The following is an 18711-nucleotide window of genomic DNA, read 5'->3' on the forward strand; positions in this document are numbered from 1 at the left end:
TAATATTTAGAGGGCCTAAGAAGCTAAAACACATTTAATATATATTCAAAATATTTATTTTTTTTTACAAAGATTAATTTGAGAGAGAATATGTGTGTGCATGCACACACATAGGCACATGCAAGTTGGGGGAGGGGCAGAGGGAGAAAATCTTAAGCAGACTTTCTCCTGAGTAGGAGCTCCACAAGGGGCTCAGTCTCATGACCCATGAGATCATGACCTGAGCTGAAACCAAGAGTCAGATGCTTAACCAACTAAGCCACCCAAGGCCCCTGAAATATTTCTATTTTAAGTATTAGTTAAATCTTTCTAAAGTCTCAGAAAATAAAATAATGTGGAAAGACTAATTTTCCAATGTGTCAACTGTTTGACATTTTATTGATTTCAGGATTTTTAAATGACAAATTTATCTCCATTAACTCATTAGTTGAACCAAATAACAGGTAAGCAAAATATATGATGCTTTTGTAAAATAAAAAACACCTCAAAATTTTGCTTAGGGTTATATATTTTTATATCTAATGACAAAAACTAATCTCAATTTTTTTCCTGATAACATGCCAATAATTGTCACTGAGGTTTACACAATGAATTGAACTGTTTTAAAAATTATACGAACAATACTTTCAACTATATAAGCCTTTAAGGTACAAGTAAAACAAAATTTACCTCAGACACAGGTTCTTGTTCCTTAGTGGGAGCTTCATTTTTTAATCTTGAAAACAAAATAGGTATTGAATACTTTACTTTATATTTAGGAAAATATGAAACAGTTCTTTTCTGTATGCTTAAATAATTAAAATGTAAATTTAAACTAACATAGATTTGTAAATACCCTCTATAAATATTTTAAAGGAAAAATAAAATGCATTAAAATAAACAGTAGATTCAATAAATGTGCTAAAGAAGTTAATAGAGGCATGTATTTCCTTCTTTTCTAAAAACAAGAGCACTTAAGAAATTTTCTCTATGTTAAATACAATTATAACTAAAAGACATAATACATTAGTAACACAGTCTCAAAAAAATGATTCTTTAAAAAATAAAAGCAGGTTATATGATTAATATATATAATATGCATAAGTATTTATTATTATGGGGCTTAAAAAGTGAGAAAAGAAATTTTATCTCGTGAAATTCAATATAATGCTATTTCTATATTTATTATAATTAAGGTGGTAAAATCACAGAAATAATTTAGAATTCTGAAGGATATAGTCTCTTAGGAACCTTCATAAGCACTGCTCAAATATTAACTACAGATTTTTTAAACTGTTTCTAAAGATAAAAAAACAAATGGTAACTTATTACAACATTAAAAAAGGCATATGCCATGTATAAAATCTTTTTTAAATAGTTTCATATAAAAGCTAGCTTGCACAAAAGATCTTTTAGAAACTGCTGATAACTAAACATTATTTCCTGATATATATTAAACTCAATTTTAAACTAAGTGCCTACCTGATCTGAAATGCCATTAATAGTTAAGTGATTCATTACTTTATGAAGGCTTATAGCTATACTTAAAGATTAATATATTTAACATAAGCAACAAGTATATTGACTTAAATTTCATGTACAAAAATGACATATAGTAGGATAGAAACGTCAACTATCCTAAAAGCTACTCTCTAGTTAGTCAATGAAATTTCTGAGGGCACACTGAAAAAATTAGGTCTATAAATGCTAATGCTTTACTAGATATTAATAATAACTCATGTAAAATTATTTATCTATATTTTAGTTATTACATGAAATTGCAAACAATTTAAAATGGAGTGTGTCCTTTTCTGTTCTTTTATTATATTGGTAATGTACTACAATAATTTACAACCAATTTACCAAACAAATTTAAATGAATAAAATTTGCAGAAATGTTGACAAAATGCATTAATGTCGATCATTTTGGGGGTTAAAGATTTTATAATTCTTTAAAGTGTTTAATTGTGAACAACAAAATTCATAAAGATGAAATTTCACATGTTTAGTCTTTAATGATTTATACAGGAAAATGAGTCTTACAAATAACATGTAGAAAGTCATAAGAAAACATGAAAAATTAGTGTGAAGAAACAAAGTAGATACTGGCTTATAAAATTTTGAAATGAATTTGTATATTACAACTACTTTTTATTTCCCATCAGTTAATAATTTTAAACTCAGTTTGAAAAAGTGAAACATAAAGTTCAGGGTCCACTTCTGGATTCTCTATTCTGTTCCACTGATCTATGTGTCTGTTTTTGTGCCAGTACCACACTGTCTTGATGACCACAGCTTTGTAGTACAACCTGAAATCTGGCATTGTGATGCCCCCAGATATGGTTTTCTTTTTTAAAATTCCCCTGGCTATTCGGGGTCTTTTCTGATTCCACATAAATCTTAAAATAATTTGTTCTACCTCTCTGAAGAAAGTCCATGGTATTTTGATAGGGATTGCATTAAACGTGTATATTGCCCTGGGTAACATTGACATTTTCACAATATTAATTCTGCCAATCCATGAGCATGGAATATTTTCCATCTCTTTGTGTCTTCCTCAATTTCTTTCAGAAGTGTTCTATAGTTTTGAGGGTATAGATCCTTTACATCTTTGGTGAGGTTTATTCCTAGGTATCTTATGCTTTTGGGTGCAATTGTAAATGGGATTGACTCCTTAATTTCTCTTTCTTCAGTCTCATTGTTAGTGTATAGAAATGCCACTGACTTCTGGGCATTGATTTTGTATCCTGCCACGCTACCGAATTGCTGTATGAGTTCTAGCAATCTTGGGGTGGAGACTTTTGGGTTTTCTATGTAGAGTATCATGTCATCGGCGAAGAGGGAGAGTTTGACTTCAGAAAGGGAGACAGAACGTAAAGACTGCTAACTCTGGGAAACGAACTAGGGGTGGTAGAAGGGGAGGAGGGCGGGGGGTGGGAGTGAATGGGTGACGGGCACTGGGCGTTATTCTGTATGTTAGTAAATTGAACACCAATAAAAAAAAAATAAAGAAAAAAAAATCAAAGAGAAAAAAAAAAAAAAAAAGAAAAAGTGAAACAAACTGGTCATAAGTTTAAAAAATATTTTATAAAATAATTTCCCTCTCAGTATACTGTTGAAAATATTATCAAAGATCAATCTTACATTCTTACAAAAAGAAATTACCATGCTAATCATTTTTATATGGCTGTTCTAATAAACTGATTTTATGCAACAATTAAAATGAAAGCTATCCTGTATGTTTTACTATTTCTGCTGATATTTCAATTAGAGAAACTCAGTCCTCTATCTCTGCAAGAAAGACTGGTTACAGAGTTTTTATTACCCTTCATCTTACTGGCTAAGAAACTGGTAGATGAGAACAAAATAAGTCACTGAAATAATTAGCACTGAAGGGCCTATGATCCCAATCTTATTTTGTGGCTTTAACCATACTAGTATTCTTTTTTTGGAGCAGAATTATAATAATGAATAAACTATTTAAGAAAACAAATATTAAAAAAATTCAAAGCACACTATGTAAAATCTCCTGAGAGAAAGAGTTTCTCTGAATTATCAATCAATCACTAAAATGTACACTACATTTTTGTAACTACAAAAGCATACTTTAAGGTTAATAAATTAAAACAAAAAGATGAACAAATTTTAACTACTAACACATCATTAACACTATTGGGAAAGACAAAAAGTGTTCTTACCTGTAATTCTTATTCATTAAAGATACCTGCTGAAATAGTCATCATTTGAGATATTTAATTGCTTGGTTAGAAGACAGTGAAATTTGCTAAGCTCAAAGTTCTGAGCTAAAGATCTGCTATTAATTAGTTACACTTTTCACCTATGAATGTTGCAATAATTTTTTATAGAAAAATGTAGTACATTTAAAACAAACACTAAAATTTCAGTGTAAAGAGAACAGAAAGATTGATGTTCAATTTCAAAATGATTATTGCAGATAAATTATTTTTTTTCTGTAGGTGAACCTGCTGAAACAGATCTTTTTGATAAAAGATAAAGGACAATTTGATAAAGGACAATTTTTTCCCTCTAAAGTTTAAAATAAAATAAAATAAATGTCCCTTCTTGCATTTTTCTGCAGGTCACATAACTAATCCATGGCTACATGTAAAATAGATATTTTGGGTCAATTAAATTATTGTGTTCTTTTGAGGTTTTATTCATACTATATTCTACCATGGGGTATAGGGAAAAGCTATAAAGGGAAAATAGTTCAGATTCATTTCAGCCAGGCCATATTCTTTCCTTCAAATAATATTTAAAAGACCAAAATTTCAATGCTGATTTTTAAAATACAATCTTCAATTTAACAATATTTGTAAGCATACTAAAAAAGCTGAAAAGAAGTTGTATAAACCATCGGAAATCCAATCAGTTCCTAAGATCTTCCACTTAGACATTCAAGATTAAATTTAAGGTAGTAGTCATCAGACTAATAAATTGTAAAACACCTAGTGTACCATTTCTGATCATTTGTTCTGAGAAGTGTTAACAGATAATGTGGAAAGGGTAACTGAGCTAAGCATTTACTGGGCTGTACACACATCAGGTACTGTGCTAAGAGTTCTAGTCCAAAGTAAAGACATAGTCCCTCTTATCAAGGAGTTCATCATCAAGGAAACATATTGAAGCAAATGTTTATGGAACTGTGAAGTGTTGCAAAAGAGACATCTATATGATGGATTGGCTATACAAAGGACTGAGCCACTACAAAAGGGAAAGACACAGGAAGCAGTGAAGATACTATAGTAAACTTGGTTTTGCAGAAAGAGCAGGAGTTAGCAAAGCAGGGGACGAGGATTTGAGAAAGAACAAAAGCAAAGAATTATGAAATAAGACAACAATGATATGAAAACCTGAGTGGTCTAAATGACTGTAATGCAGGGAACAAAGAGTAGTCAAAAATGCAACTGAAGAGATAGCAAGGGCAACTTCAGGAAAGATCTTGATTGCCAGGATAGAGTGCTTATGCTAAGAACTTTAAGGCTAACAGGAAAGTATGATTAAATTTGTGCATCTGAAAAAGAAAGGGTAGTATTAGAAGAGGATAGGCTGTACTCAGGAAGTCCAGAGAAGATATAGTCAATGACTGTCTCAAGTAAAGCAGAAGCAGTTTTAGTGGAGAAGAGGAAGGTTTAGGGAGATGATAAGGTAAAACAAATAGAGTAGAAGTACCAACTGGACAAAGAACACTCAAATAGAATATTTATTACTCAGACCTGCACAGTCTTATTTACCTCATCCTTAATGAAAAAATCCAACCATCACTTCTGAACAGATAACCCCAGAGTCATTATCTAGAGCTCTACCCCTCCATTTTTATTACTATTTATTTCAATCAATCAATTCAATTCAGAAATATTACAGTATATTAGATTTAGACTTGAGTCCTAAGAGATTGTCTAACTGCCCTCATCTTGTAGATGAGAAAAATCTGAGGCCTAAAAATGCTGAAGTAATAAGCCCATTAAACAACAGAACCAGGATTAAAAGTGATGGTTCTACTTCAAATTTCCACTGCATTGCTTTACAGCCAATTCCTTTCCTGTGAATCAGGCTCCCTTACAATCATGCCAGGAAAAGTGAAAAGGCTTAACTGATTAGTCTGCTTCTGGATGTTTTCCACTCTCAAACATGCTCAGTATCATTGCCAAATTAATCTTATTAATAGACCAATTCATGCCATTGTTTGCTGAAAATGTCCTATTGCCCATACATCATAGACCTATGGCTCTAAGACTGGGAAGTTAGATTCTGGTCCCAATGCTACAGGTGTGTCAGTTGCCACCTACGCTCCTGTGAAAACACATTGAAGCTCAGTCCCATCTAGTTCCTCAGCCAATTATAACAAGATAGGAAGTATATTTGTAATCACAAGTACAACCAGAGCAGCAATAGAGTATGTATTAGTTTGGTCTCTGAAAACAAACTGCCATAATTTAAATTGAAGCTCTCCACTTGAAAGCTATGTGACAATGAGCAAATTACTTATCTGTACCTCAGCTGACTTAATATCCATTAATTGGGACAATAACAGCAGGTATCTCATTAGTTTGTGAGATTTAAATTAATAAATATAAAACACTTAAAAGAACGTCTGGCACATTACATGTGTTCAATAAAAGTTATTATTGACATGAGTAGAGGTGGGAGTCAACCTTACTGTCCAGAATTTTTCTTGAGAGTGTACTACACAGCCTCTTAAAGCTTATTATCGCTTAAATATCTTCCATATTTTGAGATTTTCCTGCAATTACTTTCCCCAACTCCCAAACTGAATCCAATAGACATTAGTTTGATTGGGGCCTACTCCTGTTAGGACCAGCCCTATTTGCTCTCCTAAAAAATTATATACTCATTTCTGAATGCTTAGGTATGATCTAAAGTTAGGCAAGATAGAGTTTTAAAAAAAATCATTCTAGATAGATAGAAGAAAGAACTAATTTGAGGTAGGAAATTGAGAGAAACAGAAATATTTGTGTGTGAGAATGTTAAGCAGAAGAAATAAGACCATCAGAGGAGGCAGAAGATTTTGATGCCACACTAGGGTTCTATTTTGTTATTTTGTTGGCAATATTGAATTAAGCCCCAGATATTTAATTTATAATATACAAGCAACTACTATCATGACCAGAAGACTGAAAAAATGGTAGTTAACCTTAGAATCACTGGCAGAAGTTTGTCCAGTTTGCCCTAAATGAATAGACAGACATTTTTCCAAAGCAGACCTACAGATGGCAAACAGTCACATAAAAAGATGCTCATTGGGATGCCTGGGTGGCTCAGCAGCTGGGTGCCTGCCTTCGGCTCAGGTTGTGATCCTGGGATCCAGGATGGAGTCCCACATCAGGCTCCCCGCAAGGAGCCTGCTTCTCTCTCTGCTTGTGTCTCTGCCTCTCTCTCTCAGTCTGTGTCTCTCATGAATAAATAAATAAATAAATCTTTTTAAAAAATGCTCATTGTCACTCATCAGGGCAATGCAAATCAAAACCTCAATGAGCTATCTCCGTAACACCTGTCCTAATGGCTAAAATAAAAAAGACAAGAAAGAATACAATCGACAGTACTGATGTGCAGAAAAAGGGACCCTTGTACACTGTTGGTGGGAATGTAAATTGGTACAACCACTGTGGAAAACAGTATGGTGGTTCCTCAAAATATTAAAAATAGAATTATCACATGATCCAACAATTCCCCTACTGGCTATTTACCCAAAGAAAACAAAAACATTAATTTGAAAAGATATATGCACTCCTATGTTCACTAGGCATAATTTCCAACAGCCAAGATATGGAAGCAAACCTAGTATCCATCAATATAGAATGGATAATGAAGAGGTTAATATATACATATATATATACACACACACACACACACAACTTGTACATATATTTACATATACATATGTGTGTATGTATAGTAGAATACTACACAGCCATAAAGAAGGATGAGATTTTGCCATTTGTGACAACAGATGAACCTAGAGGGTATCACACTAAGTGAATTAAGTCAGAGAAAGACAAATACTGTATGATGTCACTCATACATGGAATCTAAAAAACAAATGAATAAACAAACTAGCAAAAAGCAGAATCAGACCTATACAGGGAACAAACTAATGGTTGCCAGAGGGGGAACTGGATGGGGAATGGGCAAAAAATGGGTGAAGGGGAGTGGGAAATCCAGGCTTCGAGTTTTAGAATGAGTAAGTCATAGAAATAAAAGGCAGAGCATAGAGAATACAGTCAATGATGTTGCAACAATGTCGTACAGTGACAGGTGGTAGCTATACTTGTGGTGAGCATATCATTAACAGAGAAGTTGAATCACCATATATTGTACACCTGAAACTAATGTAACATTGTCAGATATACTCAAATTTTTATTTATTTATTCATTTATTTAGTTAGTTAGTTATTTAGTTAGTTAGTTAGTTAGTTTAGTTTAGTTTAGTTTAGTTTAGAGAAGAAAACAAACCCAGGGCACCTGGGTGGCTCAGTCAGTTAAGCATCTGCCTTGGGCTCAGATCATGATCCCAGGGTTCTGGGATTGAGCCCCACACTAGGCTCACTGCTCAGTGGGAGTCTGCTTCTCCTTCTGCCCTTCTTCCCACTCCTGATTGTACTCTTTTGCAAAAAAACAAAAACAAAAACAAAACTTTTTAAAAAGGAAGGAAATAAGCCCTAAATAAATTCTGTATATTTCACAGATTAGATCAGTTTCCTTTTTTTCCTGATAAGTCAAATATATTTAATGAAGACACTGACCATTTTGAATACTTAAGATTCTCCAACTTAAATATGTCCAGAATAAATAATTCCTCCAAATAATTTCAGAATTTCATAGGGAAATAATGGAATGTCTTATCTATTCTTGAATGATCATAGTATTCAATGAAAGTAAATATTTTAAAAGATAAATAGTATTCTTAAGCATAAAATTTATTTAAAAGATGCCATTCTCCTTCTAAAAGAGTTTACTTAGTGCTTGCCTTTATGAAAGATAATTAATGACTTACTGGTATAGATTAGAGTGGTATAATAGTGATATTTCTCCTTTGGAACAAGCCCAGATTCTCTATTGGTATAAGCATTTCACATAATGTCATATACATATGGTATTAGTGGTTTAACTGATTGTGAAATCAGTTTACATGTAGCCCTGTGAAGATATGGATTCAGTATTTACAATTCTCACTGCCTTATTCTGTAATTACTCTGATGGCATGAACTACATCTTACTCATATTTCCATTTCCAGCATTTGATACAGAGTCTTGCACACAGAAGCCAAGAAATCAATGTTCTGGGTCAAGGGATATATGAAAGGGTTATTTATATTATACTATTAAAGAGCCATGCAGTTACAACTGGTGCTAAGTATAAAACTCAGTAGCCATTCTGAAATAAGAGGAACTCAGTTTCAAGGAAAATCAGTTTTCTGTTTTCATTTCTTCCTAGTATATTTTAAATTAAGGGTATTTATTTTTTAATTTGTTTTTTAAAGATTTATTTATTCCTGAGACACAGAGACATATGCAGAGAGAGAAGCAGGCTCCCCATGGGGAGCCTGATACGGAACTCGATCCCAGGACCTTGGGATCACAACCTGAGCCAAATGCAAATGCTCAACTGCTGAGCCACCCAGGTGTCCCTAAATTAGGGGTATTTAAAAAAATATAATAAAAATTTTTATCTGTAAAATATTCTACATTTCTTAAATCTTCTAAACAATAGTGTAAAGATTACTATTTTAGAGAGCACATGCACACATGCAAGTGATGGGAGTGCAGACGGAGAGGAAGAGAAGGAATCTTAAGCAGGCTCCATGCCCAGTGTAGAGCCTGATGTGGGGGCTCAATCTCACCATCCTGAGATCATGACCTCAGCCAAAATCAAGAGGTAGGAGCTTAACTGACAGCAACCCAAGTGTCCCAAGATTATTTTTAATTTCATTTTACAAATGAAGAAACTGAAGTAATCTGAACATAAATTTAGTAAGAGAGATGAATCTTGAACTCTGATATTCTGACGTTAGCCAGTGTCCTTCCATTGTACTTTGCCTAGAACAAACTTTGAGGTAACTGAGAGAACTAAATCAACTTTTAAAATCACTTTCAAATTGTGGCTTTTAGGATGTTTGATTTAATCAGTAAAAGAGATAACTGGTTAAGTACTCCAGTTTTCCAAGTTTGAGGTTTTTTTGGATTTACTATAGACTCATACTCTCAAGATATGTTAGAGGGAAATAACTTTCTAATCTGAACTTTTTGTCAAGAAAATTAACCTTGCGTAGGGATAGATGGAACCTACCTCAACATCATAAAGGCCATATGTGAAAGATCCAAAGCTAATATCATCCTCATCCTCAATGGGGGAAAACTGAGAGCCTTTCCCTTAGAGTCAGGAACAAGACAAAGATGTCCATTCTCATGACTACTATTTAACAGAGTACTGGAATTCTCAGCCTGAACAATCAGACAAAAAAAAAAAAAAAAAAAAAAAGATAGAAAGCATCCAAACCAGCAAGGAAGAAGTCAAACTTTCACTATTTACAGACAATATGATACTCAATGTAGAAAACCTCAAAGACTCCACCAAAAAAATTGCTAGAACAAAAAATGAATTCCACAAAGTCACAGGATGTAAAACCACCATGAAGAAATTTGTTGCATTCTTATACACCAATAACGTAGCAGAAAAAACAAACAAACAAACCCCAAGGAATCAATCCCATTTGCAAATGCACCAAAAACCATAAGATGGCTAGTAATAAATCTAACTAAAAGAGGTAAAAGATCTGTACTCGGAAAACTATGGAACACTTAGGAAAGAAACTGAAATGTCATAAAGAAATGGAAAAACATACCATGCTCATGAATTAGAAAAACAAATACTGTTAAAATGTCTATACTACCAAAGCAATCTACACATTTAATGCAATCCCTATCAAAATACTGATAGTATCTTTCACAGAGCTAGAACAAATAATCCTAAAATTTGTATGGAACCATAAAAGACCCTGAACATCCCAAACAATCTTGAAAAAGAAAAGCAAAGCTGGAGGCATCACAATTCCAGACTTCAAGCTCTATTACAAAGCTGTAGTCATCAAGACAGTATGGTACTGGCACAAAAACAGACACATAGATCAATGGAACAGAATAGAAAATGCAGAAATGGACCCACAACTAAATGGTCAATTCATCTCAGACAAAGCAGGAAAGAATATCCAATGGAAAAAACATTTCTTCAACACATTTTTCTTCAACAAATGACAGCAAGCTGCAGAAGAATGAAACTGGACCACTTTGTTATACCATACATAAAAACAAATTCAAAACCTACATGTGAGACAGGGAATCATTAAAATCCTATAGGAAAACACAGGCAGCAACCTCTTTGACCTTGGCTGCAGCAACTTCTCACTTGACACACTGTAGGAGGCAAGCAAAAACGAACTATTGGGACTTCACCTAAACAGCCTCTGCACAGCAAAAAAAAAAAAAAAAAAAAAAAAAAAAAAAAAAAAAATCAACAAAACTAAAGGCAACTTTTAGAAAGGGAGAAGGTATTTGTAAATGACATACCTGATAAAGGGTTAGTATCTAAAATCTGTAAAGAACTTATCAAACTCAACACCCAAGAAATCAAATAATCCAATTAAGATATAGGCAGAAGACACAAATAAAAATTCTTCCAAAGACGACATTCAGATGGACAATAGACACACAAAAAGATGCTCAACATCATTCATCATTAGTGAAATACAAATCAAAGCCAAGATGAGATATCACCTCACATCTGTCATAATGGCTAAAATCAACATAACAAGAAACAAGAGATGTTGGTGAGCATGCAGAAAAAGGGAAACCCTTTTACACTGTTGGCAGGAATGCAAATTGGTGCAACCACTCTGGAGAACAGTATGCAGGTTCCTTAAAAATTTAAAAATAGAACTACTCTATGATCCAGCAATTACACTAGTAGGTATTTACCCAAAGGATAAAAAAATACAGACTCAAAGGGGTACACACATCCTGATGTTTATAGCAGCATTATCAACAATAGCCAAACTACAGAGGGTGCCCAAATGTCCATCAGCTGACAAATGGATAAAGAAGGTGGATATATATATACAATGGACTATTACTTGGTCATGAAAAAGAACACAATCTTGCAATTTGCAACAATATGGATGGAGCTAGAGTATATTATACTAAGTGAAATAAGTTAGTCAGACAAAGACAAATACCATATGATTTCAATCATGTGGGATGTAAGAATGAAAAAGATGAACAAATGGGAAGGGGGAAAATGAAGAGAGGGAAACAAACCATATGAGACTCTTAACAGTAGAGAACAATATGAGGGTGGAGGGAGGGAGAGAGGAGGGGGATGGGCTAGATGGGTGATGGGTATTAGAGAGGGCACTTGTGATGAGTGCTGGGTGTTGATCAATCATACAACGCTATTCCTGAAATCAATACTGCACTGTATGTTAACTAAAATTTAAATATTTTTTTTTTAAGAAAAAGGAAATTAACCTTGCAAAACCTAAATTTTACTTTTATTAGATGTTACAATTAATATACCCAGATAGATAGACTGGAGAAAACAGGAAGAAGAAAATAGCAATAAGGGATAAACAAATAGAAAAGTACAATTCCATGATTGAATTAGGATATAACATCTGAGAAATGCAATTTTAAAAATCATTTCAAAGGTCTACAAAAGAACAGCCACTTTACTACTGCTAATTGGCATAGTTACACACTTCCGTAAGCCTAGTAATATTGAATAAGTAGCCAGGAAATGAATGCCTGGTAATAATTTTAAAAATTTATTTTTTAAAAGGGGATTCTATAAACTCAACGGGAATGTCTTCCTTCTCGAGAATTACGTACTAGCATTTACAAGGGTATTGTTTCATAGTTTGTAGACCAGAAGAGTCAGCTACACTCAATCTGACATTGGAGAATTTTACCAGATGGGACTGAAGCACTGCAGTGAAATGCCATCCACCCAGCAGTCTGCAGGAATGTACTGTGTGATGTGTGAACTATAAGCCAAAATTACAAATTACAGTGCAGATGGATTGCACTAAAACTCTCAATGATGAAAAGATGCCACTGATAGGCAGTTCCCAGGGTCTTCTGTCATTAGTAGTAGCAGTAATTACAATATTAGCAGTAACAGCAGTAAGAGCCATTACAGTAGTAGTAGTAGTAACAACATGCATTTATTAACTACTTTTTGTTAGGCCACTGCTAAATAATCTTAATATTTAACTAAGTAATTCAATTATTTAATAATTTAACTAATTTAATTTCCATACCTTATCTTTATTTCTTATAACCACCTCGCAAGGACTTACAACAGATCTTTACTGATGTGGAAGCTGAGACTCAACAAGCTGGTTAGACACCCAACCAGGATTTAAACCTAGGGCTACCTTATTTCATAGCTGCACTCCTTCCATAACACTATACTTTGCAGCAGTATGGAGACAGATATTTTTCAGTGTGGAGGATTAAAAACAATAGGTTCCTATATTTCAAGAAATGACACAGAAAAGGAGATGCACAGTAGCTTCTCCAAGTTTGCAGATGAGAGCAAACTCTTTCAGGTACTCAAATACCAAAATGACCAGAGTGAGGCTGCAGAAGGATCTCAAAATCAGGGATGTGGGCTGAAAATATGAGCTGAACCATAGTACAGTCAGTATAAGGCAGTATAATTAGGGAGAATATTTTTACTATTTATAAAATAGTTATGATAAAATGAACCAAGGAGTATTCACAGACATTCTCTAACAGAAGTTTGGTGAATTGTAGATACCAAAAATTTAATGGTATGACTAATGTTTGCTTCAAAAGTAACTCTAAAAACATATATTCTGGGTTAGGAAAAAGAAAACAAATGATCTGTGAAATGATACGGGAAACTCAGATTGAAAACTGGAGTTATTCTAATGAACATTAGTAAGATATAGGCAGAAGTAAAATCACGAAGAGTAGTAATGTTAACAACAATAGTAATAACGAAAAATTTAGACTTGTATAGCACTTCCTGTGTGCCAACTGCTTTCTTTTTTTTTTTGCCAACTGCTTTCTAAGTACGATATGCATATACTAAACTCATTTAATTCCCTCAACACCTTATGAGCAAGTACTGTTGTTTCTGCATTTTACAAATAAGGGGCACAGATGTTTGGTAACCTACCCAAAGTCACACACACACACTCTTGTATACAGCAGGGTAGGAACTCCACACTAAGCAATCAACTGTAGAGCCTGTGCTATTCAATCACTATCCATTTAGCAGTTTGAGAAGGTTTAATGTAGAACTGGGTATGAAAACTCCTAGTATTACTATCAAGGAAGACCTCCTGACACTTTCAATGAGAAGGAAAACTTTACAATATAAGAAACTCCTTAATAGATAATAAAAGACTGGAAAAAGTAATAGTATCAAGTAAAGTAAATAAGGGGGTATATTGATAAGCTAAACATAAGGAGTAAAGAGAAGCTACAAATAAATATGAGAGATTCTTAAACTTCTTAGTGTGAAATCATGAAAAGTAACCATACACTCCAAAAAAAAAAAAAAAAAAATCCCTGCTGCTCAATAAACAGAGACAGAATAAGCTAATAAACTGGTCTGTCTCTGTTATGTATTTCTTAGATTTTACAAACATAATAGAAGATATCATTTCTATAATTTCTAAAAATATGAAAATGTACATTGCTAGCATCCAGTTATAAACTCTACCCTATAAAGATTCACAAACATGAACAAAATGTTTAGGAGTCCATCTTAGTTAACATCTTACACAACTACTTTTTGCCCCCAATTCAGAGAATCCGAAGAATGATTCCTCTAGTTCAGCATTCTACATATTTATTGTATGGAGATTAATGTCAGAAAGTTAATAAATATTGAAGGAAAAAAATTCCAAATAAATATGCTTGAGACACAGGCCACATCTAGCAGGAAAAATCCTATATTAAAGAATCTACTTAATTTTAATTTGCATTTCCTAAACTTATTTGACCATGGAAAATTTCCCCTGAAGATAGTTTACAAATTATGGACACACTAGTTCCACAATTCAGGTTTTGGGAAACAATGATCTAGTTACTTTTTTCTGGGAAAATATAAAATAATTACTTTTACGAGAGTATATGTAGGGAGTTAAAGGTGCTGAGGAGTAATGTGGACATTTAGTTTTCTTAAGATCAAAAGTTTCTGCTACCAGAGATAAGGATATGTGTGGCATTCTGTATCTGATCTTCTAAGAACAAATTTTAACATGTAGGTATAATCAATACTGGATAAAGAACCCCAGAACTCTACAGCATGTCTGCACTCATATTTTACAAAAAGGGTAACCAAGACTCCAAGGACACCACCACTCCCCTGGTCTGCCTTTTATATCATTGGCTACTCCCACTTAGTTTCCTCTGCTGGTACTTTTTCATCTTCCTAACCCTTTATTGTCAGATTCCCCAGAGCTCAATCTCTGGACCTAACCTTTTCTCTATTTCTACTGTGTTCTTTGGTAATCTCACACAGTCCTATGATTTTTTAATTTAACTTTTATATTGGGACAATTTTATATTCACATGTAGTTGTAAGAAATAATATAGACTCCATGCAGTCCAGTTTCCCCCAATGATAACATCTTACAAAATTATAGTACAAAATCATAACCAAGATATTGACAGTGATATACCAATTTTATTTACATTTCTCCGGTTTTACTTGTATTCATTCCCATGACATTTTAAAATGTTCAGTGACATTTACAGCCTAGAACACACCCCTAACTTTACACAAATGAGTAACTATGGAGTCTCCATTTGGATTTCTAACAGGCATCTCAAACTAAAACATGCCCCAAGCCAAAATCTTCATCTTCCCAATTTATTCTTCCTAGTCTTCCTCATCTCAATTAATATCACTGCCATCTTCCCAGTTGCTCAGATTAATAACTATGTCATCCTCAACATTTTCTCTTATTTCACAAACTATTAATAAATTCAAAATATATCCAAAATCAAATCTCTCATCATTCACACTGCTAGTTGTCTAGCCTAATTCCCTGCCATCTCCCACCAGATTATATAGCCCCTCAACTAATCTCCCTGATTTTGCCCTTAATCTTCTGTAATTTATTCTTGAGACAGGGGCTAGAGTAATATAAGCACTCTTCTGTATTTAAGGTTTTTGTTGATTGCATTTTTTACTGAGATGTACAAGATTCCACTATTCAAAATCCTCTAATGAATGGCTTATCTCAGAGTAAAAGCCAAATTCATACATGGCTCACATTACCTTGCAGGCCCCATCTCTTACTATTCCCTCTTGCTCACTCATTTGCAGCCAATCCAGTCTCCTTACAATTCTTCCTTCAGGTCTTTACTCAAATGTCATGTCTCAGTGAGGCCTTCTCTGACGACCAAGTTTTAAATGGGAGCCTCCCAACTCCTACCCTGTTCTCCTTATCCCCTTTCCCTACTTTATTTTTCTCTATAGTATTGACTGCAATCTAACATACTGTATGTTTTATTTACTTTTTATTGTCTGTCTTTCAGCACTATATAAAACATGAGCTCAAAGAGGGCAGAGATATCAATCCATGTTTTTTAGGACCTAGAATGGTGCTAGGCAGAGTAGATGTTCAAGAAATCACTGAATAAATACATGAGGCCCAAATCAGCAAGGTGTTTTACCAAAATGTGACAAAAATATGGTAAAAATCCTAAGTCTCTGTAGTTTAGGAGTCATTTTTTTTTTTTTTTTTTAAAGAATGGTGATGGATTCAAACCAACCTCACTTTTTATTTGGTGGTTACCAAAAACACACATGCATGAAATGACCATTTCTGATCAGGCGAATAAACTTGACGGTAAGGAGGGATCAGACCCAAGTTAAAACACATCAGCACCAAACTAAAATTCAACCAACTGCCTTTAATAAGCAAATTTTGTACCAACTACCTTAAGTGTTTTATTTAAGCCACCTTCTTAAAAAGGAAGTTATATGTGATAAAACTTTGAGAGTTTAAAATTTAAGAAAATGAACTTGATAATACTATAAGAGAGAGCCCTAGGAAAAAACGCAAAGCAGTACTCCTACATTGTTATATCAAGAATAAAGTTTAACAAATTTTTGAGTTTTAACCAAGGGAGAGTAAGTATTTATTTATTTTTTAAAGATTTTATTTATTTATTTATTCATGAGAGACACAGACAGAGAGAAAGAGAGGCAGAGACACAGGCAGAGGGAGAAGCAGGCTCCATGCAGGGAGCCTGATGTGGGACTCAATCCTGGGTCTCCAGGATCACGCCCTGGGCTGAAGCAGCGCTAAACCACTGAGCCACCTGGGTTGCCCGAGAGTAAGGATTTATAAACAAAAAAGGAATTTCTGTTAAAAATGGAAAGAAGTTGTTGTTTGTGAACAATATTTTAAAATACTTTTTTAAATTGGGTAGAAAGAGGGTGAAATGACAAAACTTCCTGGGACAGATAAGGAAATAAAGACTAGAATATCACAAGGTCTATTCACTATGAAATAAGTCTCTTTGGGAGCTTTTGGAAAATCATTCATTTACTGTACTAGTTAAAAAAATTTAACACTAATAGATCAGCTTTTTTTGATTATTATTTACAAGGAGATTACATAATATGCAGTCATCTAAGTTGGCTTTAAATTTCTTTCTAAGTAAAATTAAAGAAGTTCTAATTTTAGAGTAAAAAACATAATTGAGTCATACTTTCAGAGCTTGTCTGTCCTCATAGCAGGTAAGATTACAAAAGGCATTTTGCTTGTCTTTAAGATTCAAGAAACTGGTATGGTATAATGAATGACCTTTCAATTGTCCTGGAGGAAAAAATGCAAGTGATTTAAGTAGATATAGCTTTCAGTTACAGGCCAAATAGTAATAAGGCCTCCATTAAATAATTAAAGCAAAGCTCCTATTTATATGATAAATCTATAGCTTTCATATGAACTCTTTATTAGTAAATAATTCCTGAGGCACTTAAACAATACAATTTTTTATTAAAAGAAATTAATAGCATCAAAACTCTTTAGATCTATATTTAATGTAACTAAAATAAACAAATGTCAAATTCTTAAAATATACATAATGCATGAGGATATATATATATATATATATATAATATAAACACCTGCATTATTGGCCCCCATAATTTTTGCTGTTACCTTTACCCAAAGAGACTACATTAATGGTAAAGTGGATATTATGTATTGAATGTACAAATATGTAACTTTAAAACTTGTTTTAAGGTATGCAAAGAGGTTTTGCCAATTCTTTACACTTCAGAATTCACAATTATAAAGATAATATTAACCATAATAAAATCCCAAAGTACGACAGAAGATTTAATAATGTCTATGGTCTGAACAATAGCCAAAATAAAAAGCTATAAATAGGCAGCTATAAGGGAATCTATAGAGAATTCCAAGGAATCTCTTGGAGTTCTTAACAAAACAAAGCAAATCTAATTAACAGTTTTAAAGAAAAGAATATAAAAATAGACATTATAAAATAGACATCAGTAAGTTTGGAAAACATAAAACCAAGTTACCAAAATTAAATTTTTTAAAATTCAAAAACTTGAGAATTGGTATTCCTGAAAAACTATAAAATTAGTACTGGGTAATATATTTTAAATGATAGAAAAATAACTGCAATTTTGAACATAATTTTAGAGACCTGTTGTTCCAAGGACATGAAAATAACCATAGTTTCCTAACAACCAGAGAGCTTTTGTATACCTTGGACTGCAATCATGCTAGATGAAGATTAAAAGGCAGCAGTCAAAATGACTACACTTCAACTGGGATGTTGAAGCACTGATCTGATGGGGTTTTCTTGGCCACAAGTGACCCACAAACTTAAGATCAAGAGCCAAAGCCCCCACTGGGAAGTTGTGCTCAATTTGGTGGGCCTTGAAACCATCTGGCTAAATCAGCATCAGCCTTACAGGAGGCCAGCCATGAAGGAAGGGAGTCTCCCCAAAATCTGATTTCTTGAGACCACAACCTAGAGCAGGTCCCACAGTCAAATTATTCACATTCCTTGGAAAGAGAGAACAGGCATCAGTTGTGTCCATCGAAGGGGGACACTGTCCAGGTGTACCCTGGAAATTTTTTGAAATCTCTGGGTTGCCTCTGCATCTGA

At 33.6% G+C, this 18711-nt stretch overlaps 1 protein-coding gene across 19 annotated transcripts in view; it reads right to left on the bottom strand.

The window, feature by feature from the left end:
• Window positions 1–18711, bottom strand: part of ZNF280D (zinc finger protein 280D) — a 301506-nt gene that overhangs the window by 24659 nt on the left and 258136 nt on the right. For 13 of the 19 annotated variants that reach the window (XR_013370328.1, XR_013370329.1, XM_077881215.1 and 10 more), the window contains one exon: window positions 670–715. Coding sequence is in view for 14 of the 19 variants with exons in the window: in XM_077881215.1 (XP_077737341.1) it covers window positions 670–715 (46 nt within the window). In the remaining 5 variants the exon portion in view is untranslated. Of the gene's footprint in view, window positions 1–669; window positions 716–3677; window positions 3707–15218; window positions 17385–17544; window positions 18708–18711 lie in introns of those variants that run through there. The other 6 variants (XM_077881225.1, XM_077881223.1, XR_013370332.1 and 3 more) reach the window with 5 other exon arrangements.

This window comes from Canis aureus, chromosome 32 (genome assembly GCF_053574225.1).
Source record: "Canis aureus isolate CA01 chromosome 32, VMU_Caureus_v.1.0, whole genome shotgun sequence".
Classification (NCBI taxonomy): Eukaryota; Metazoa; Chordata; class Mammalia; order Carnivora; family Canidae; genus Canis; species Canis aureus.